The sequence below is a fragment of the Ranitomeya imitator genome, chromosome 4 (genome assembly GCF_032444005.1).
Source record: "Ranitomeya imitator isolate aRanImi1 chromosome 4, aRanImi1.pri, whole genome shotgun sequence".
Lineage (NCBI taxonomy): Eukaryota > Metazoa > Chordata > Amphibia > Anura > Dendrobatidae > Ranitomeya > Ranitomeya imitator.
In genome coordinates this window covers 489063090-489086873 of record NC_091285.1, presented here as the reverse complement: position 1 = coordinate 489086873, position 23784 = coordinate 489063090, and the positions used below count along the sequence as shown (strand labels likewise).

At 43.2% G+C, this 23784-nt stretch overlaps 1 protein-coding gene across 2 annotated transcripts in view; it reads right to left on the bottom strand.

Moving 5' to 3' along the window:
* WDR72 (WD repeat domain 72) overlaps positions 1 to 23784 on the bottom strand; it is a 565895-nt gene that overhangs the window by 332993 nt on the left and 209118 nt on the right. For both annotated transcript variants that reach the window (XM_069765969.1, XM_069765968.1), the window contains one exon: positions 6856 to 7051. In XM_069765969.1, coding sequence (XP_069622070.1) covers positions 6856 to 7051 — 196 coding nt within the window. The remainder of the gene's footprint in view (positions 1 to 6855; positions 7052 to 23784) is intronic.

The following is a 23784-nucleotide window of genomic DNA, read 5'->3' as shown; positions in this document are numbered from 1 at the left end:
ATGAGGAAAGCAAAATAATTGTTAACGGATCTATGGGAAAAGGTAGTTGAACTGTATAAAACAGGAAAGTGATACAAAAAGATATCCAAGGAATTGATACTGCCAGTCAGTAGCATTCAAACTGTGATTAACAAATGGAAAATCAGGGACTCTTTAAAAACAAAACAACGGTCAGATAGACCAACAAAAATTTTGTCCATAACTGCAGGGAAATTGTTCAGGATGTAAAGAAAAACCCACAAATAGCATCTGCTCAAATACAGGACTCTTTGAAAACTAGCATTGTGGCTGTTTCAAGATGCACAATAAGGAGGCACTTGAAGAATACTGGGTTGCATGGTCGAGTCGCCAGAAGAAAGCCATTACTGCTCAAATGCCAAAAATGTTCTTGCCTACAATATGCAAAACAGCACAGAGACAAGCCTCAAAACTTCTGGAACAAGGTAATTTGGAGTCATGAGACCAAAATTGAACTTTTTGGCCACAACCATAATTGTTACATTTGGAGAGAGGTCAACAAGGCCTATGATGATAGGAACATCATTCCTACTGTAAAGCACGGAGGTGGATCGCTGATGTTTTGGTGATGTGTGTGCTACAAAAGCACAGGAAACGTGGTCAAATTTGAAGGAAAGATGAATGCAGCACGGTATCAGCAAATACTAGAAGCAAATTTGCACTCATCAGCCCAGAAGCTGCGCATGGGACGTGCTTGGACTTTCCAACAAGACAAGGATCCACACAAGGCTAAGTCGACCTGTCATTGGCCACAGCAGAACAAAGTGAAGGTTCTGGAAGGGGCACGTCAGTCTCCTGACCTCAATATCATTGAGCCACTCTGAGGAGATCTCAAGCGTGCAGTTCATGCTAGACAGCCCAGGAATTTACAGGAACTGGAGCCTTTTTGTTAAGAAGAGTAGGCAGCTTTACCATCTGAGAAAATAAAGAACCTCATCCACAACTACCACAAAAGACTTCAAGCTGTCATCAATGTTAGAGTGGGCAATAGACAGGATTAAGAAATGGGGTATGTGAACTTTTGATCAGGGTCATTTGGAAGTTTTGAGTTGTCATTATGATTTAAAAAGAGAAAACACAGTAGTTTGACAATAAATGGCTTTACCAAACCACTAACCATGAGTGAAGAAAAAAGTTTTGGTGCTATCATTCACTATTTGAAGCATATCAACCTTCACCCAGTGGATACATGCAGCCTGGAGGAGGTGAGCTGACAATCTCATTTTATATAATTTATACTTCAGTTCATTTTTTGGGGATAACTGTATGGATAATACCAATGTATTAGAAGACTTCAGTATTTTTACAATTGAATTGCAGTCTGTCCCTTTACAATACAGAACCAAGAAAAAAGGATGTCCCAGGTAAATAGCACTGACCTACAAAGCCATCCACAAGCTGTCTCCTCTCTATGACTCTGAACTAATCTCCCAATATCTTCCCTCACGCAATCTTCGATCCTCACAAGACCTCCTACTCTCCTCCACACTTATTCGTTCCTTACACAAGCTCCTCCAAGATTTCTCCCAAATATCCCCCATCCTCTGGAATTCCATGCCTCAACACGTCTGATTATCCCCCACCCTCTGATCCTTCAGACGGAACCTGAAAACCCATCTCTTCAGGAAAGCTTACAGCCTGCAATAACCATTCTGCCACCTCACCACCACCCGAGCTGCTGCCTCATCACCACGAGAGCTGCTGCACCCTGACCTTCTGTCTCTTCTCCATTATCCCGTAGAATGTAAGTCCGCAAGCGTCCTCTCCCCTCTGAACCAGTCTGTCAGCGTAAACTTGTTTACTGTAAACGATATCTATAACTTTGTATGTAACCCCTTCTCATGTACAGCACCATGGAATTAATGGTGCTACATAAATAAATAATAAGAATATTTTCTGAAAAATCCAAGAAAGCAGAAATTCTGCCAGGGTATGTAAACTTTTGAGCACAACTGTACATATTCATCTTTAACATTTTAAAATTACAAATGGACTTTTGCTAAAGTTTGCTTAGTTTGCTTAGTTTGTTAAGCATGCGTAGTACCTACATAATTGGTAGAGACAACAGTACAAAGTGCCAAAATAAAATATCATTTATTTAAACATCATTAAAATACATTTTGTCACACCATAAGCGGCGATAAAGGGGCAGGATGGCGTACTGGGACCCGCACCTGTCCCTACCACTATAATGGGGCCCTGGCTTTCCCTTATCTCAGGGGTACCTACGATGGTTAGGAGACCTGAGCCACCAGCGTATCCCTGTCTCCTGTGCAGGCCCTATCAGTGGCCCCCTCTCCCCCCAAAGGAGGTGGACTGCACCAGTGTAATAATACAACAAATAACAGGGTATACAGACAAGGTAACTAAAAGTCTCAAACTCACCAAATGCTCACACAACCACAGAGGGTACACATAGAAGGGAAAATAAGGAGAAAACTAGCAAGGAAAACAGGTTTAACATGCAACCAAAATAGCAGAAACCAATCTCTGTAAATAAACCTCCAACACCAACACTACGCTCCTTCAACCTCCAAGCCAGGCAGTAGAACTGATCACTGACAATAGCTGAAGTGAGGACTGGGTCTATATAGAGGATCATATTACAAAATCCACTTCAGCTGAGAGAGACCCAGCTCTCAGCAACTCAGCAATAAGGTTAACTCCTGCACTGCTGGCACAAAGCAGCCAGGTCAGAATACAGGTGAAGAGCTTCTGTTCACTGTGTGAGGCCCAGAGCACTGCGGTTCTCTGGAACCTCTCTGTCGCTGTTGCTCCGTGACTAGTGTTGAGCATTCCGATACCGCAAGTATCGGGTATCGGCCGATACTTGCGGTATCGGAATTCCGATACCGAGTTCCGATACTTTTGTGGTATCGGGAATCGGTATCGGATCCATATTAATGTGTAAAATAAAGAATTAAAATAAAAATTTTGATATACTTACCTCTCCGGAGACCCCTGGACATCACCGCTGGTAACCGGCAGCCTTCTTTGTTTAAAATGAGCGCGTTTAGGGACTTCCATGACGACACGGCTTCTGATTGGTCGCGTGCCGCTCATGTGACCGCCACGCGACCAATCAGAAGCCGCGACGTCATTCTCAGGTCCTAAACTCCTCATTCTAGGAATTTAGGACCTGAGAATGACGTCGTGGCTTCTGATTGGTCGCGTGGCGGTCACATGAGCGGCACGCGACCAATCAGAAGCCGCCACGTCATTCTCAGGTCCTAAACGAGCTCATTTTAAGCAAAGAAGGCTGCCGGTTACCAGCGGTGATGTCCAGGGGCCTCCGGAGAGGTAATTATATCAATATTTTTTATTTTAATTCTTTATTTTACACATTAATATGGATCCCAGGGCCTGAAGGAGAGTTTCCTCTCCTTCAGACCCTGGGAACCATCAGGATACCTTCCGATTCTTGGTGTCTATTGACTTGTATTGGTATCGGGTATCGATATCGGCGATATCCGATACTTTTCGGGTATCGGCCGATACTATCCGATACCGATACTTTCAAGTATCGGACGGTATCGCTCAACACTATCCGTGACACATTTACTTTCAAAATATCCAAGGTAACTACATTCCAAGCAGGGACCACCCTCAAAGACGATACACTCCAGTACCAGAAGTTCTAGTGTGGCTAAGCATGCCCAAAGCCTATAGTAACCAGTACATAGAGAAAGGATACACTATTCCTTGTAAAGAGGCTTTTAGTGAGATAGTTACAGAAAGCACTTACATGGATGGAGGGTCTGTGCTTCTGGTACTGGAGTGTATCATCTTTGAGGATTGTCCCTGCTTGGAATGTAGTTACCTTGGATATTTTGAAAGTAAATGTATTTTAATGATGTTTAAATAAATGGTATTTTATTTTGGCACTTTATACTGTAGTCTTATGCTATGATGTAATAACTTATTCAGTTTTTTTGTGCCCCTGATATTCTTATATGGGCTCAATTGTAAAATTATGGTTAGTACCTAGTAGCACCCCCTTTTCAAGGTATTACATCTAGTAAACACTTTTTGTAGCCAGCCAAGAGACTTTTAATTCTTGTTTGAGGGATTTTCCTCTATTCTTTTTTGGAAAATTCTTCCAGTTCTGTGATATTCCTGCGTCATCTTGCATGCATTGCTATTCTGAGGTCTAGCCACAGATTTTCAATGATGTTCAGATCAAGGGAGTGTGAGGGCCATTGCAAGCCCTCAGCTTGCACATTTTGAGGTAGTCTCTTGTGGATTTTAATGTGTGTTTAGGATTATTATCCATTTGATGAAGCATGCTCTCTTTAACTTCAGCTTTTTTACAGATGATGTTATGTTTGCATGAATCCATTGTTGGCTGCAATACAATCCCAAAGCATGACTGATACAGCACATGCTTAATGATTGGCAAGATCTTCTTTTCCTGAAATTCTGTGCCCTTTCATCTCCACACATACAGTACCTTTGAACATTGTGGCCAAAAGTTCAGTTTTAACCTCATGAGTCCACTGGACTTGTTATAAAAAATCAGGCTTGTTAAGATGTTCTTTTGGATGCTTCTGTAACTGTATTTTATTGTGAAGATGCAGGAGAGGTTTTCTTCTGATGACTATTCTATGTAGGCTATATTTGTGCAGGTGTCTCTGAACAGAAGAACAATGCACCACAACTACAGAGTCTGCTAAATCTTTCTGAATGTCTTTCTAGCAATCCTAAGAGCAGCTGTTACTGAAATTCTGCTTGCTTGGTCTTCTAGACCTTATTTTGATATCAACTATTCATGTTAATTTTCATTTCTTGAAAGGAACTTGTCACCCCCCAGGGCGTTTTTAAGTAAAAGAGCCATCTTCAGCAGCACTAAGGCTGCATTCTTTGAAGGTGGCTCTTATGTTTTTGATCCCTAGTAACACTGAAATATTGCCTTTTAGAATTTGCGCCCCATACCTGTATTGAGTCCCAAAGGTATGGTGTTTCCCCCTGTTTCAGCCCCCTCCCATTATCCCCCTCTAGCATCTGTGCACCGCCTCCTGTGTTGCTGTTACATGCCCGGCACCTGTGCTGTGCTAACAGTTCTCAGGCATGCGCAGTGCGCACTGCCTGGGAACTGACATCAGGCTATCATGCCTGCATGTTGCGGAGGCCCCAGATCCTGCCTCTCAGTGTGTTATGATGTACTCACACTGTGGGGCAGGGAATCTGGCAACTGCACAGTGGAGTGGGTTACCATGTTCCATTGAAGATAGTGCCGAAGTCTTGCTAGATTTGTGAAGTCTACATGTATGAACCTTCACATGCGCAATCAACAAGCGTTATTCTGTGAATCCCCCTTTGCTAAAATGCGGACCAGCAGACCTCAACAACTATCAGCCGCCCCATCAATCACATCTGCTGCTGCTTCCTCCTCTGTAACCGTGCCAACTATTGAGATGCAGGTCTTCGATTGGAAAACTTTGGATTCTTTACCAGCTCTAGTCACGCTGACTGAGAGCCTGCCTTCAGCTGTAATGGATGCGGACATACCTGTTGTTTTAGACCCATCTCAGAGAAGGAGCACACCACAACTTTTGCAATCCACCATTAAATCTCTGCTTGCACCTCTCTCATGGTCCAGCAATTTGTCCGGTTCACTTCGCCCTCTCAAAGCACTGTAGCCAGGCCACGGTACCGCAGTTGTGGTCACATAAAAGATTGTTTACTCCTACACATCATAAAGCTAAGAGGTTGAACTCCACCATCTCCAATTTGTTGGCCACAGAAATGCTGCCTTTCTGGCTGGTAGATACAGACGGTTTCTGAAAGCTGATGGCTGTCACAGTCCCCCAGTACCAATTGCCCAGTCGCCATTACTTTTATAAGAAAGTTGTGCCTGCGCTACACCAGCATGTCACAGACAATATCACTCGTTCCTTGACTAAATCTATGTCTGCAAGGGTGCATTTCACCACAGACACTTGGACGAGTGCCTCTAGTGGCTGTGGGGCAGACACTGCTCAACAAGTCTTGGAATCCCCAAGGCTTGCAGGACAAACCTCTACATTTAACACTTCCTCCACTGCTTCAACCTCCTCTATCTCCTCTAGGGCCTTCACCAGCACCCTCAGTTAAAATTATTAGTTTAAATATTTGCACATGCAGTACTTCTAGCTATGTTATAAAAGCAATCAAATGTTCTATGTGCTGTTTCATGCCTTTTTTAAGCTTAATTTGTCTGAGAAAAAGCTTTATCTATAACTTATGTAAATATTTTTAAGCCAAAAAAGACGTGTTTCAGGAGTGATACCTTTTTCAGCTAACCAGAAAATTAATATTTACAAGATCTTTAGGAGCACAGAAGTCCTTTTTTATCAGGCAAGTTTAGAAATGAATAACTCAGACGAGAGCAGAACATTTTAAAATATATCATAACAAGACAATTGTACAAGGTGTGGATAAGGTGATGCATAAAAAAGAAAAGCCAAAGTAATAAAACAAAATAATGTAAGACAAAAAATAAAATAAAGTAAACTGCTTTGGATCATCCTTAGGATGCATCACTCCATCCACAAATCCCTTGATTTCACTCATTAATTTGTAAATTTTCACCATGAAGGTTCCATAATTTTTCTTGCTTGTTAATAAAGGTATCACTCCTAGAATACTTTTGTCATGAAAGTATTTACATATATATTTCTGTCTAACATCATACCACTATATAATATATTATTGTACACTGAAAAGTGATCTTAAACTGCTGTAGAACTAAATAGACAGTGTGGAAATAATGGATTTTGTGTTAAAAATCTGTGCCCTGAGCGCAACATTCTTGTTCATTCTATTCCCTTAAGATATACCATTAAAATAGAACACTACCTGATTCAATCTCCCATACATATATGGAGCCATCTTCACAGCCAACCACTAAGACTTCTTCCACCGAATGCCATTTCAGAGACTTTACTGGAAATAGATGTTTCCTAGCATGGAAAAAGCAAGCTCTCTCCTGAAGGTTGAGAAGTGCCACTGAATTATCGCTACATATGCAGTATATGCTCTGGAACAATTTTACCTGTCAACGGAAAAGAGAAAAAAATGTCAGAGCATAAGCATCTCATCATCAGTTATATAGAAGACTTCATTTCAGTAGGTGCCAGCGTTGTAGAGTAATTCATTGCATTACTTACTACTTAGATACCTTGGTGACTTGTTGGACTTAAAAGGAACCCGTCATTAGATTCGTGCTGCGCACTCCACAGACAGCATGAATCAGAGCCTGGCTGAATTTCAGAGAAAATGTAGCTTGAAAAGATGTCAGGGACATTTCGTAGGAAAGATTGAGCGAAATGTCCTCTGAACTGATATGCAGGACTAATCAGCAATTACAGGAATCATTAGATGTATTAGTTATTGCTACACCAGGTACTGAAAGCAAAGGTTCACGTACTTTTGCAAGCCGCAGAAATGTGATATTGGATCATTTCACTCATTTAAAAAATTACAAAGTAGAATATTTGCAACTCATTGGTTTGATTTGGTTCACTTTATCTACTTTTAGAACGTACTTGAAAATCTGCTATAGTTTTGCTACAAATGACCGCCAATACGTCTTTTAACTGACCTGAGATATAAGAGAATAGCCTCCCCATACAGGTGACAATCCAGCAGCTGTGGGCTGTACACTATAGCTGACAACTTGCTGCATCAACCACGATCAGTGTTTGCACCGTCCAACTCTGTTTAACCCCTTAGATGCTGCTGCCAATAGTGACTACATCATTATAAATGGTTAACAGAGTGTTAGGGCTTCCTATTTAACCAAATTGGTGCCCTTGGATCTTAATTTTGTGGTCCTGATGTTTGCCATGGCAATTCATGACTAAATAGTGGCCTTAGAGTCTGACGGCTATAGTAATCTGTTCAGAAGTTAGAGACATTTAGGTGGTAAAAATGCACATTTTCATTCCTATCATTCCACTTTGCATTAATTCCTGTAAAGCACCTAAAGAGTTAATAAACTACCTGACTGCAGTTTTCAATATGTCAGGGGGTGCTGTTTTTAAATTGGTATCACTCTTGGGTTTTCCCAATATACGAGACCCCTAAAGTCACTTCAAACATGGATAAGTCCCTAAAAAAAATAAATTTTGTAAATTTCCTTGAAAAAATGAAAAATTGCTGCTACATTTTTAATCCTCCTAAAAGGCTAGCAAAATAAAATAACATTTTACAAATGGAGCTGATGTAAAGCAGACATGTGGGAAATGTTAATTATTAATGGATTGCTATGGTATGACCATCTGGATTAAAGGGATAATCATTCAAAGTTTGAAAATTGCAAATTTTTTAACATTTTTCTCAAATTTATGATGTTTTATAAATAAACACAAAACATATTGACCTAAATTTACCATTATCATAAAGTATAATGTGTCACGAAAAAACAGTCTCAAAATCACTGGGATTTGTTGAAGCGTTGCAGAGTTATTACCACATAAAGTGACACTGGTCAGATTTAAAAAATTTGGCTCCGTCACTAAGGGGTTAAGCAAAATATGGAAAATGTTGAAGCGTTTACTAAGTTTCAAGAACTAATGTACACCCTCTGCTCTATTGTATACAGGCTTCGCTGACTTTATCTAATATCTAATCTAAGTAATTTTTTACTAAACCTGAGTATATGTGTATGTACCGTAGTCTGTCTATGTCTATATACTCACCACCTTCTCCGGTATCCAGTGCCGTTTTTCTCCTCTGCTGAGTGATGTCACCACTCTTCAGACTCTCCGAGTCACACTGAGCTCTGCTAACTTGGCAGTGACTTTTACATTGTAAGAATATGAAATGGCAGAACACGGCTTCAAAGGCTTTCATTCTAAAAGAGACTTAGGGTTCACAAATAAAGCATAGAGTCTGAAGAGTGGTGATGTGCCTGAGAAGAGGACCAGATGGACGCTGGATACCAGAGACAGCGGCTGTGGGTAAGTATAGTAATACACTGAAAGTACACTACATACACATATACACGGGTTAAGTAAAAAAAAAAATTTACCTTCATGGAAGGGCTTATTAATTGTAATTCTTATGATTTATATCAAAGACTCCAAATATAAAATTCTTTATTAAATTAGTATTATAACATTAGGTTATGTGTTAACATGACAACATGACACCAGGATCATCAAAATATGAGAACTGGAAAATCCTCATCTACCTTGTCATTTTGGTATACACCGTAATTTATATATGGTGCACATGTATCAATATCACAATTATGTATTTAGTTGATTGGGTGGAGGCATCAGCACAATTTCCTCTGACATAATGGTGCGTATTGTAGATTTTTTTCCCACTGCTGGATGGAGACTTTTGTGTTGCATGCTGACTGTCTGTCAAAGTTCTATGTATTTTATTCAAAAGGTCAGGCATTTTTTTAAATGTCAAGTTTAGCTGACCTAAAGCTGTCTTTTTAAATTATTTTTAACTGTACCAAAACAAAAGTGCATCAATCAATAATTAAAACAGAATATCGCTTTACTGAAGTTGACACGTGTCTAAAATATAGAAACACATGAAGCAGAGCTTAATTTCCAGTTTAACTCTTTGGGGTTTTATCTATATGTTGCAGTAGTGCTCTCAGATAAATTAAAATTCTAGGAAAAGTTAAAAAAATATTCCAGTTTTTTCTTATTATAGTTAAAGTTATAGTAGCTCTTTGGCATTCATAAGGAATATCCTTTAAGCACAGTGCTAAGCCTTCTGGACTGTTAATGCAGGCACATCACCACATTCTCTGATGAATACTTCCCTTTTGGTCAGAGTATTGCAGTCGCCTTTCAAACACAAAAGTGTCTGTATAAAAGATGCAATAAAAAAAATTGTGCACTTGGTCATTTGTTCTATGATTGGCCGTCATGTTTACACAATCCAATGGTCGGCAATGATAGCCTACCCTATTATCTGCCTGTTTAAAGGGACTTCGTAGGTGTTACCAGAAACACAACATAACATCTTTCCACAGAATATGATTCATTTATAAGAGCAGATAATCTTTTAAAGGCAATCTGTCAGCTTCCTCCGTCTTCCCAGAAACCCTAAAATGTGTTTATTGAACCCTTCATGTAACATGATTAGTGAGCCGATTAGTTTGGGGAAAACAATTCACCCACTATTTAGCATATTGCAACCACAGTTATGAGACTGGCTTTAGGCATATTTAAAAGCCTATAAGGAATAAAAAGGAGCTTATTAGGAAGTATATAAAAGGATTCACAAAATATCATGCTGGCAGTTTTGTGGGCCTGGGGAAGCCGACAGGTTCCCTTTAAATGGTGAATGATGTGATCATAACTCACAACTAATGAACAATGCCAGACAAATTTTTACATATTTTCAATAGGGAATGAAATAATTAATAAGCGATTGTTTCATCGTAACATCGAACATCGTACGCTGTGATCACACAGACATAATCTGAAGTGTAGGTGTGTTCAACGTTCAAATCCCATAAGTGATACTATTCATCTCAAACAGTATTGTAAAAACATTTCCATAAATGCTGTACAAAACAAATTTAATTCAAACGCAGTGGCATTTGCGATAATAATGATGAGCAATATGACACAATTATTTGCTCGTTTTAACAATAGAGTTGAGCGACCTTGACCTTTTTAGAGTCGAGCCGGGTTTCGCGAAACCCGACTATCTCAAAAGTCGGGTCGAGTGAAATCGGCCGATTATGACGTAAAGTCGGGATCGACCGAAACACGAAACCCAATGCAAGTCAATGGGGCAGCATAGTCGGCAGTGAGTGGGGGCCAGGAAAACACCTAGAGTGCCCATTTTAATGTCAAAACCATCCATTCTTCTTAATGAAGCTTGTCAAGCGTAATTTACCTTATAATAATTGGAAGGCATTTGAAATTGGGGGTCATTTGGCTAAAGTTGTGGTGGGTAGGGCTGGTTCAAGTAATTAGTGGGCCCAGGAAATCTGGACCACGTCACGGCAGTGGAGCAGGGAGAGGTAAGTATTTCAACTTTGCAAGTGCTGTGAACCTGAGCAAGCAGGGGGGGGCCCACTCGTTGGCATTGGCACTGGCACAGGGCCCCTCAAAGTACAGCGGTGTGTTTGCACGGCGGGGGCGCCTCCCACCGGCAGCAACACTTTTGCGTACTATGAGAGGCCCTGTGCCAGTGACGTCGCCAACTAGTATTCCTCCCCCCACCTGATGAAGGAACCTGCACTTTCATCTGCACCTTCCTCTTTGTCCCCGTGTAAGGTGGTATGGTATGCGGCAAGAGCAACCTGACTTTCAGCAGGGTCACAATGTTGTTGTGTAGCGTGCACGGGGAATGTTGCGTTATGGGTCAATGTACCAGCAGACTCATCTATCACTGGCTGGGCAATGGGCAGGATGAGGAGGAAACACAGATATAGGCCCAAAGAATAAAGTTGGCTAAATGCAGTTCAAAATTTGTAACACAGGAATAACCAGGGGGCATTGCAGTGGAGGACAACTGGAATGAGAGGCTGACACAGAGAGTAGGCCCAAATCAGTAAGTAGTCGAAATGCAGTTCAAAATTGGCAACCGTAGTAAACAGGCGGCACAGCTTTGTTCAGTGGAGGAGAACAGCAAGGAGTGGCAGACACCGATAGTAGGCCCCAACCCAACTAGTAGGCCAAATGCAGTCTAACATTAACAACTACTTAACGAGCGCCTGAAAACAGAATTTCAGGACAGGAAACCAGGAGAACAGCAAGGAGCGGCAGACACTGTTAGTAGGCCCCAAACCAACTAGTACGCCAAATGCAGTTGTTCCATTTAACCACAATTTAACGAGAGCCTGAAGATAGAAGCTCAGGAAAGGCAACCTGGAGAACACCTTGGAGTGGAATACACCATCTCTCTCCACCCCATACCCATTTTGTAGGCCTAATGCAGTGTAGTTTTCTACAACTACTAAACGAGAGTCGGAAGACCGAAGCAATGGCAAGGAAACCTGGGGAACACCTTGGAGTGGAACACACCATCTCTCTCCACCCGATACCCATTTTGTAGGCCTAATGCAGTGTAGTTTTCTACAACTATTAAACGAGAGTCGGAAGACCGAAGCAATGGCAAGGAAACCTGGGGAACACCTTGGAGTGGAACACACCATCTCTCTCCACCCGATACCCATTTTGTAGGCCTAATGCAGTGTAGTTTTCTACAACTACTAAACGAGAGTCGGAAGACCGAAGCAATGGCAAGGAAACCTGGGGAACACCTTGGAGTGTAACACACCATCTCTCTCCACCCCATACCCAATTTGTAGGCCTAATGCAGCCTACTTTCCGACAACTACTAAACGAGAGCATGAAGATCGAAGCTCAGGAAAGGCAACCTGGGGAACACCTTGGAGTGTAACACACCCTCTCTCTACACCACGGAAGGGCTGATTCTTAGGAAGGAAGGCTGTCGGAAAGAAGCAGGGCGCGTCCGAGGGTGATTATATTCTTATTAGGTATATACTCACCCTCGGACGCGCCCTGCTTCTTTATTTGTAATGAATGTTTATTTGCAATGTGGTTTTGACTTACTCTATTTTTTTGGTAAATAATGATTTTATTATTTTCATTGTTTTGCATCTTCTTGGCAATAATATAAAGAAGACGCGACAGGACAACACTCGGTGGATGCCATATTTGTGTTTTAAATTGAAAAAAACTTTCAGTTAACTACTTGCAGGAGAAAGTTATTGTAGCTGGTGGCCATTTTTAGTACTGTACCAGTTTTTTGTTGTATGTGTTTGTTTTTAATGTTAAAATGTCTGCATTTGATATCTCTCCAGTATTTTCTTTTTTATAAGCAAAATACTTATTTTTATATTTTCTGATGTTGGTTCAAGGGGTACACGGGCAGCAGTAGACAGGTCAGTGGAGGCCTAGTGGAAGGAGGGACCGCAGACAGGCTTCGAAGGCCTAACATAATAAATTGGGCTTGCTGTCGGCAATTTTAAATTGGTTCCAGGGGAACACGGGCGGCAGTAGCCAGGTCAGTGTAGTAGTAGTGGAAAGAACGGGCCGCAGACAGGCTTCGAAGGCCTAACATAACAAAAATTGGGCTGTAGGCAATTTAAAATTGGTTCCAGGGGAACACGGGCAGCAGTAGACAGGTCAGTGGAGGCCTAGTGGAAGGAGGGACCGCAGACAGGCTTCGAAGCCCTAACATAATAAATTGGGCTTGCTGTCGGCAATTTTAAATTGGTTCCAGGGGAACACGGGCAGCAGTGGCCTGGTCAGTGTAGTAGTAGTAGTGGAAAGAACGGGCCGCAGACAGGCTTCGAAGGCCTAACATAACAAAAATTGGGATGTAGGCAATTTAAAATTGGTTCCAGGGGAATACGGGCAGCAGTAGACAGGTCAGTGGAGGCCTAGTGGAAGGAGTGACCGCAGACAGGCTTCGAAGGCCTAACATAAGAAAAATGTCAATACAATGGTATTGACAGTGCCAGGCATTGAAGGATGTCAGCGCATAGACTAAACATTGGTGGAGCTGTGAGAGAAAATTTTGCAAGTGGTAGAGCACTGTTTGAGCTGGGGGGGGGACTGTCTTGTGGCCGGCGGTACAGGCCCAGGGCCCCTCATATTACAACGGTGTGTCTGACTTTGGGTGCGCACCACCACCGCCAGACACTTTATTGTACTATGAAGGACCTAGTGGCAGTGCCGTCGACCAAAATCGGGCACACCCACTTCCTCAGACAAACAGTACTCTCACGGGTGCTGGCGCCAAGTGGCGATACCACGGCCCCGTGTGGGGACTTTGGCCATTTAGGGAGGTGTTAACATGTCGGATGCTGGACAATCAGGTGCTGCAAATTACGAGATTGGAAAAGTCGTTCAGAATAGTCCACAGGCAAGACCTTTACATAGGAAAGCTAGGTGTCAGCCGGGCAAGGTGGGGCAAAAGATTTCGAAATCCAGTTGTGGTTCATTTTAATGAAGGTTAGATCATCTACATTTTGGGTAGCCAGACGAGTCCTTTTTTCTGTTAGTATTGAACCTGCAGCACTGAATACTCTTTCTGATAGGACACTAGCTGCCGGGCAAGCAAGCTCCTGCAATGCATATTCTGCCAATTCTGGCCAGGTGTCTAATTTTGATGCCCAGTAATCAAATGGGAATGACGGTTGAGGGAGAACGTCGATAAGGGATGAAAAATAGTTAGTAACCATACTGGACAAATGTTGTCTCCTGTCACTTTGAATTGATGCTGCAGTACCTGTCCTGTCTGCGGTCATAGCAAAATCACTCCACAACCTGGTCAGAAAACCCCTCTGGCCAACGCCACTTCTGATTTCTGCCCCTCTAATACCTCTGGTCTGCTGGCCCCTGCAGCTCGTGTTAGAACGATCACGGGCGCTGTGTGCAGGGAATGCCAGAAGCAAACGGTCAACAAGAGTTGATTGTTTGGTTGCTAATATTAGTTCCAAGTTCTCATGTGGCATTATATTTTGCAATTTGCCTTTATAGCGAGGATCAAGGAGGCAGGCCAACCAGTAATCGTCATCGTTCATCATTTTTGTTATGCGTGTGTCCCTTTTGAGGATATGTAAGGCATAATCCGCCATGTGGCCCAAAGTTCCAGTTCTCAAATCTGTGGTTGTGCTTGGTTGAGGGGCAGTTTCAGGCAAATCCACGTCACTTGTGTCCCTCCAAAAACCAGAACCCGGCCTTGCCGCGCCAACAATTTCCACTGGCCCCGGAAAAGCTTCCTCATTAAAAATATAATCATCCCCATCATCCTCCTCGTCCTCCTCCTCCTGTTCGCCTGCTACCTCGTCCTGTACACTGCCCTGGCCAGACAATGGCTGACTGTCATCAAGGCTTTCCTCTTCCTCAGCTGCAGACGCCTGATCCTTTATGTGCGTCAAACTTTGCATCAGCAGACACATTAGGGGGATGCTCATGCTTATTATGGCGTTGTCTGCACTAACCAGCCATGTGCATTCCTCAAAACACTGAAGGACTTGACACATGTCTTGAATCTTCGACCACTGCACACCTGACAACTCCATGTCTGCCATCCTACTGCCTGCCCGTGTATGTGTATCCTGTCACAAAAACATAACAGCCCGCCTCTGTTCACACAGTCTCTGAAGCATGTGCAGTGTTGAGTTCCACCTTGTTGCAACGTCTATGATTAGGCGATGCTGGGGAAGGTTCAAAGAACGCTGATAGGTCTGCATACGGCTGGAGTGTACGGGCGAACGGCGGATATGTGAGGAAAGTCCACGCACTTTGAGGAGCAGGTCGGATAACCCCGGATAACTTTTCAGGAAGCACTGCACCACCAGGTTTAAGGTGTGAGCCAGGCAAGGAATGTGTTTCAGTTGGGAAAGGGAGATGGCAGCCATGAAATTCCTTCCGTTATCACTCACTACCTTGCCTGCCTCAAGATCTACAGTGCCCAGCCACGACTGCGTTTCTTTCTGCAAGAACTCGGACAGAACTTCAGCGGTGTGTCTGTTGTCGCCCAAACACTTCATAGCCAATACAGCCTGCTGACGTTTGCCAGTAGCTGCCCCATAATGGGAGACCTGGTGTGCAACAGTGGCAGCTGCGGATGGAGTGGTTGTGCGACTGCGGTCTGTGGACGAGGTCTCGCTTCTGCAGGAGGACGAGGAGGAGGAGGAGGGGGTGCGAACGGCTACAGCCAACTGTTTCCTAGACCGTGGGCTAGGCAGAACTGTCCCAAACTTGCTGTCCCCTGTGGACCCTGCATCCACCACATTTACCCAGTGTGCCGTGATGGACACGTAACGTCCCTGGCCATGCCTACTGGTCCATGCATCTGTTGTCAGGTGCACCTTTGTGCTCACAGATTGCCTGAGTGCATGGACGATGCGCTCTTTAACATGCTGGTGGAGGGCTGGGATGGCTTTTCTGGAAAAAAAGTGTCGACTGGGTAGCTCGTAGCGTGGTACAGCGTAGTCCATCAGGGCTTTGAAAACTTCGCTTTCAACTAACCGGTAGGGCATCATCTCTAACGAGATTAGTCTAGCTATGTGGGCGTTCAAACCCTGTGTACGTGGATGCGAGGCTAAGTACTTCCTTTTTCTAACCATAGTCTCATGTAGGGTGAGCTGGACTGGAGAGCTGGAGATCGTGGAACTAGCGGGGGTGCCGGTGGACATGGCAGACTGAGAGACGGTGGGAGATGGTATTGTTGCCGCCGGTGCCCTAGATGCAGTGTTTCCTACTACGAAACTGGTGATTCCCTGACCCTGACTGCTTTGGCCTGGCAAAGAAACCTGCACAGATACTGCAGGTGGTGCAGAAAATGGTGGCCCTACACTGCCGGAAGGGATGTTGCGTTGATGACTAGCTTCATTGGCCGAGGGTGCTACAACCTTAAGGGACTTTTGGTAGTAGTCCAAGCTTGCAAATGCATGGTGGTTAAATGTCTATGCATGCAACTTGTATTTAGACTTTTCAGATTCTGCCCTCTGCTTAAGGTAGTTGAACATTTTTGACAGATGACTTTGCGCTGATCAATTGGATATTGTTTAAAAAAATGCCAGACTGCACTCTTTCTAGCATAGGATACCTTTTCAGGCATTGCAGACTGAGCTTTAACCGGATGGCCAAGCTGTCCTCCAACAGGTTTTGACTTTGCCACGCGTTTTGGGCAAGATACGGGCCCGGCAGATGGAACCTGTTGCGATGTTGATGCCTGCTGCGGCCCCTCCTCCTCCGCTTCAGAACTGCTGCCGCCTGCACCCTGTTCCCCCAATGGCTGCCAATCGGGGTCAAGAACTGGGTCATCTATTACCTCTTCTTGTAGCTCGTGTGCAACTTCGTCTGTGTCACCGTGTCGGTCGGTGGTATAGCGTTCGTGATGGGGTAACATAGTCTCATCAGGGTCTGATTCTTGATCAGCACCCTGCGAGGGCAATGTTGTGGTCTGAGTCAAAGGACCAGCATAGTAGTCTGGCTGTGGCTGTGCATCAGTGCACTCCTTGTCAGATTCAACTTGTAATGGGCATGGACTGTTAACTGCTTCACTTTCTAAGCCAGGGACGGTATGTGTAAAGAGCTCCATGGAGTAACCCGTTGTGTCGCCTGCTGCATTCTTCTCTGTTGTTGTTTTTGCTGAAGAGGACAAGGAAGCGACTTGTCCCTGACCGTGAACATCCACTAACGACGTGCTGCTTTTACTTTACCAGTTTCACGAGAGGAGGCAAAAGAGCTAGAGGCTGAGTCAGCAAGATAAGCCAAAACTTGCTCTTGCTGCTCCGGCTTTAAAAGCGGTTTTCCTACTCCCAGAAAAGGGAGCGTTCGAGGCCTTGTGTAGCCAGACGACGAACCTGGCTCCACAGCTCCAGACTTAGGTGCAATATTTTTTTTCCCACGACCACCTGATGCTCCACCACTACCACTACCCTCATTACCAGCTGACAATGAACGCCCCCGGCCACGACCTCTTCCACCAGACTTCCTCATTGTTTTAAAAACGTTACCAAACTAACGGTATTTGTTGCTGTCACACAACTTACACGGTGAGCTATAACTTCAGTATGATTTAGCTACCCCTTTACAGGTGGGTGAGACCACAACGAAAATCAGGCACAATGTTACACACTCTGTTGTTGGTGGCAACAAATGAGAGAGATGCCACACACGCAGGACTGTCACTGAAGCGCAAATGTAAATATTAATCTCCCACTGATTTGTTTTTGTTTTTTTAAAAGGGAGACTTTAGAAAAAAAAAATAATAAAAAAAAATGATTTTTTAAGGAAGAATTTATAAACCAAATCAAATGAAATGATTGTTTCAGGGAGAATTTAGAAAACAAATAAAAAAAAAATAGGCTTTCTATGGCCCACTGAGTGAGAGAGGACGCACACAGGAGTCAGGAGTGGCACACAAGCCCAGAGGCCAATATTTATCTCCCACTGATTGATTTAGTGATTTTTTCAGGTAGATTTTGGAACCCAAATCAAGCAAAAAAATTAATAGGCTTTCTATGGCCCACAATTGGAGAGAGAGAGATGGCACACCCAGGAGTCAAGACTGGCACACAAGCAGAAAGGGCAATATTAATCTCCCACTGATTTGATTTTTTTTTTTTTTCAGGGAGACTTTAGAAAAAAAAAATACAAAAAAATGAATTTTTCAGGAAGAATTTAGAAACCAAATAAAATGAAATGATTGTTTCAGGGAGAATTTAGAAAACAAATAAAAAAAAAATAGGCTTTCTATGGCCCACTGAGTGAGAGAGGACGCACACAGGAGTCAGGAGTGGCACACAAGCCCAGAGGCCAATATTTATCTCCCACTGATTGATTTAGTGATTTTTTCAGGTAGATTTTGGAACCCAAATCAAGCAAAAAAATAAATAGGCTTTCTATGGCCCACAATTGGAGAGAGAGAGAGAGATAGCACACCCAGGAGTCAAGACTGGCGCACAAGCAGAAAGGGCAATATTAATCTCCCACTGATTTGATTTTTTTTTTTTTTTTCAGGGAGACTTTAGAAAAAAAAATACAAAAAAATGAATTTTTCAGGAAGAATTTAGAAACAAAATAAAATAAAATGATTGTTTCAGGGAGAATTTAGAAAACAAATAAAAAAAAAATAGGCTTTGTAGGGCCCACTGAGTGAGAGAGGACGCACACAGGAGTCAGGAGTGGCACACAAGCCCAGAGGCCAATATTTATCTCCCACTGATTGATTTAGTGATTTTTTCAGGTAGATTTTGGAACCCAAATCAAGCAAAAAAATTAATAGGCTTTCTATGGCCCACAATTGGAGAGAGAGAGATGGCACACCCAGGAGTCAAGACTGGCACACAAGCAGAAAGGGCAATATTAATCTCCCACTGATTGATTTAGTGATTTTTTCAGGTAGATTTTGGAACCCAAATCAACCAAAAAAATAAATAGGCTTTCTATGGCCCACTATTTGTGAGAGAGATGGCACGCTCAGGACTGGCACACAAGCCCAGAGGCCAATATTAATCTCCCACTTTTTTATTTTTTTTCCAGGGAAAATTTATAAACCCAATAAAAAAAATAATAAATAGGCTTTCTATGGCCCACTATCTGAGAGAGAGAGATGGCACGCTTAGGACTGGCACACAAGCCCAAAGGCCAATATTAATCTCCCACTGATTGATTTATTGATTTTTTCAGGTAGAATTTAGAACCCAAATCAACCAAAAAAATAAATAGGCTTTCTATGGCCCACTATTTGTGAGAGAGATGGCACGCTCAGGACTGGCACACAAGCCCAGAGGCCAAAATTAACCCCTTTCTGCCATTAGACGTACTATTGCGTCCATGTGGGGTGGGCTTTACTTCCCAAGGACGCAATAGTACGTCATATGCGATCGGCAGCGCTCACGGGGGGAGCGCCGCCGATCGCGGCCGGGTGTCAGCTGTTTATCGCAGCTGACATCCGGCACTATGTGCCAGGAGCGGTCACGGACCGCCCCCGGCACATTAACCCCCGGCACACCGCGATCAAAGATGATCGCGATGTGCCGGCGGTACAGGGAAGCACCGCGCAGGGAGGGGGCTCCCTGCGGGCTTCCCTGAGCCCCCCGCAGCAACGCGATGTGATCGCGTTGCTGCGAGGGTCTCACCTCCCTCCCTGCTCCCTCCAGCCCCGGATCCAAGATGGCCGCGGATCCGGGTCCTGCAGGGAGGGAGGTGGCTTCACAGAGCCTGCTCAGAGCAGGCACTGTGAAGCAGCCTGCACTCCTATCAGATCAGTGATCTGACAGAGTGCTGTGCAAACTGTCAGATCACTGATCTGTGATGTCCCCCCCGGGACAAAGTAAAAAAGTTAAAAAAAAAAATTTCAAATGTGTAAAAAAAAATAAAAAAAAATATTCCAAAATAATGAAAAAAAAAATAAAAATATTATTCCCATAAATACATTTCTTTATCTAAATAAAAAAAAAAAAACAATAAAAGTACACATATTTAGTATCGCCGCGTCCGTAACGGCCCGACCTATAAAACTGGCCCACTAGTTAACCCCTTCAGTAAACACCGTAAGAAAAAAAAAAAAAACACGAGGCAAAAAACAACGCTTTATTATCATACCGCCGAACAAAAAGTGGAATAACACGCGATCAAAAAGACAGATATAACTAACCATGGTACCGCTGAAAACGTCATCTTGTCCCGAAAAAAACGAGCTGCCATACAGCATCATCAGCAAAAAAATAAAAAAGTTATAGTCCTGAGAATAAAGCGATGCAAAAATAATTATTTTTTCTATAAAATAGTTTTTATCGTATAAAAGCGCCAAAACATAAAAAAATGATATAAATGAGGTGTCGCTGTAATCGTACTGACCCGAAGAATAAAACTGCTTCATCAATTTTACCAAACGCGGAACGGTATAAACGCCTCCCCCAAAAGAAATTCATGAATAGCTGGTTTTTGGTCATTCTGCCTCACAAAAATCGGAATAAAAAGCGATCAAAAAATGTCACGTGCCCGAAAATGTTACCAATAAAAACATCAACTCGTCCCGCAAAAAACAAGACCTCACATGACTCTGTGGACCAGAATATAGAAAAATTATAGCTCTCAAAATGTGGTAACGCAAAAAATATTTTTTGCAATAAAAAGCGTCTTTCAGTGTGTGACGGCTGCCAATCATAAAAATCCGCTAAAAAACCTGCTATAAAAGTAAATCAAACCCCCCTTCATCACCCCCTTAGTTAGGGAAAAATTAAAAAAATGTATTTATTTCCATTTTCCCATTAGGGCTAGGGTTAGAGTTAGGGTTAGGGCTAGGGTTAGGGCTAGGGTTAGGGGTAGGGTTAGGGTTAGGGCTAGGGTTAGGGCTAGGGTTAGGGCTAGGGTTAGGGCTAGGGTTAGGGCTAGGGTTAGGGCTAGGGTTAGGATTAGGGTTAGGGCTAGGGCTACAGTTTGGGTTGGGGCTAAAGTTACAGTTACGGTTTAGATTACATTTACGGTTGGGAATAGGGTTGGGATTAGGGTTAGGGGTGTGTCAGGGTTAGAGGTGTGGTTAGGGTTACTGTTGGGATTAGGGTTAGGGATGTGTTTGGATTAGGGTTTCAGTTATAATTGGGGGGTTTCCACTGTTTAGGCACATCAGGGGCTCTCCAAACGCGACATGGCATCCGATCTCAATTCCAGCCAATTCTGCGTTGAAAAAGTAAAACAGTGCTTCTTCCCTTCCGAGCTCTCCCGTGTGCCCAAACAGGGGTTTACCCCAACATCTGGGGTATCAGCGTACTCAGGACAAATAGGACAACAACTTTTGGGGTCCAATTTCTCCTGCTACCCTTGGGAAAATACAAAACTCGGGGCTAAAACATATTTTTTGTGGGAAAAAAAAAGATTTTTTATTTTCACGGCTCTGCGTTATAAACTGTAGTGAAACACTTGGGGGTTCAAAGTTCTCACAACACATCTAGATTAGTTCCCTGGGGGGTCTAGTTTCCAATATGGGGTCACTTGTGGGGGGTTTCTACTGTTTACGTACATTAGGGGTTCTGCAAACGCAATGTGACGTCTGCAGACCATTCCATCTAAGTCTGCATTCCAAATGGCGCTCCTTCCCTTCCGAGCTCTGCCATGCGCTCAAACGGTGGTTTCCCCCAACATACGGGGTATCAGCGTACTCAGGACAAATTGGACAACAACTTTTGGGGTCGAATTTCTCCTCTTACCCTCGGGAAAATACAAAACTGGGGGCTAAAAAATAATTTTGGGGGGAAAGATTTTTTTTTTTAATTTTCACGGCTCTGCGTTACAAACTGTAGTGAAACACTTGGGGGTTCAAAGCTATCACAACACATCTAGATGAGTTCCTTAGGGGGTCTAGTTTCCAAAATGGTGTCACTTGTGGGAGGTTTCTACTGTTTAGGTACATTAGGGGCTCTGCAAATGCAATGTGACACCTGCAGACCATTCCATCTAAGTCCTCATTCCAAATGGAGCTCCGTCCCTTCCGAGCCCTCCCATGCGCCCAAACAGTGGTTCCCCCCCACATATGGGGTATCAGCGCACTCAGGACAAATTGGACAACAAATTGTGGGGTCGAATTTCTCCTTTTACCCTCGGGAAAATACAAAACTGGGGGCTAAAAAATAATTTTTGTGGGAAAAAATTTTTGTATTATTTTTACGGCTCTCCATTATAAACTTCTGTGAAGCCCTTGGTGGGTCAAAGCGGTCAGCACACATCTAGATAAGTTCCTAAGGGGGTCTACTTTCCAAAATGGTGTCACTTGTGGGGGGTTTCTACTGTTTAGGTACATTAGGGGCTCTGCAAACGCAATGTGACACCTGCAGACCATTCCATCTAAGTCTGCATTCAAATGGCACTCCTTCCCTTCTGAGCCCTCCCATGTGCCCAAACAGTGGTTCCCCCCACATATGGTGTATCATCGCACTCAGGACAAATTGGGCAACAAATTTTGGGGTCCAATTTCTCCTGTTACCCTCAGGAAAATACAAAACTGGGGGCTAAAAAAATAATTTTTGTGGGAAAAAAATTTTGTTTTATTTTTACGGCTCTGCATTATAAACTTCTGTGAAGCACTTGGTGGGTCAAAGTGCTCACCACACCTCTAGATAAGTTCCTTAGGGGGTCTACTTTCCAAAATGGTGTCATTTGTGGGGGGTTTCAATGTTTAGGCACATCAGTGGCTCTTCAAACGCAACATGGCGTCCCATCTCAATTCCTGTCAATTTTGCTTTGAAAAGTCAAACGGCGCTCCTTCCCTTCCGAGCTCTCCCATCCACCCAAACAGTGGTTTACCCCCACATATGGGGTATCCGCGTACTCAGGACAAATTGTACAACAACTTTTGGGGTCCAATTTCTTCTCTTACCCTTGGGAAAATAAAAAATTGGGGGCAAAAAGATAATTTTTGTGAAAAAATATGATTTTTTATTTTTACGGTTCTACATTATAAACTTCTGTGAAGCACTTGGTGGGTCAAAGTGCTCACCACACCTCTAGATAAGTTCCTTAGGGGGTCTACTTTCCAAAATGGTGTCACTTGTGGGGGGTTTCAATGTTTAGGCACATCAGTGGCTCTTCAAACGCAACATGACGTCCCATCTCAATTCCTGTCAATTTTGCATTGAAAAGTCAAACGGCGCTCCTTCCTTTCCGAGCTCTCCCATCCGCCCAAACAGTGGTTTACCCCCACATATGGGCTATCAGCGTACTCAGGACAAATTGTACAACAACTTTTGGGGTCCAATTTCTTCTCTTACCCTTGGGAAAATAAAAAATTGGGGGCGAAAAGATAATTTTTGTGAAAAAATATGATTTTTTATTTTTACGGTTCTACATTATAAACTTCTGTGAAGCACTTGTTGGGTCAAAGTGCTCACCACACCTCTAGATAAGTTCCTTAGGGGGTCTACTTTCCAAAATGGTGTCACTTGTGGGGGGTTTCAATGTTTAGCCACATCAGGGGCTCTCCAAACGAAACATGGCGTCCCATCTCAATTCCAGTCAATTTTGCATTGAAAAGTCAAATGGCACTCCTTCGCTTCCGAGCTCTGCCATGCGCCCAAACAGTGGTTTACCCCCACATGTGGGGTATTGGCATACTCAGGACAAATTGTACAACAATGTTTGGGGTCCATTTTCTCCTGTTACCCTTGGTAAAATAAAACAAATTGGAGCTGAATTAAATTTTTTGTGAAAAAAAGTTAAATGTTCATTTTTATTTAAACATTCAAAAAATTCCTGTGAAGCACCAGAAGGGTTAATAAACTTCTTGAATATGGTTTTGAGCACCTTGAGGGGTGTA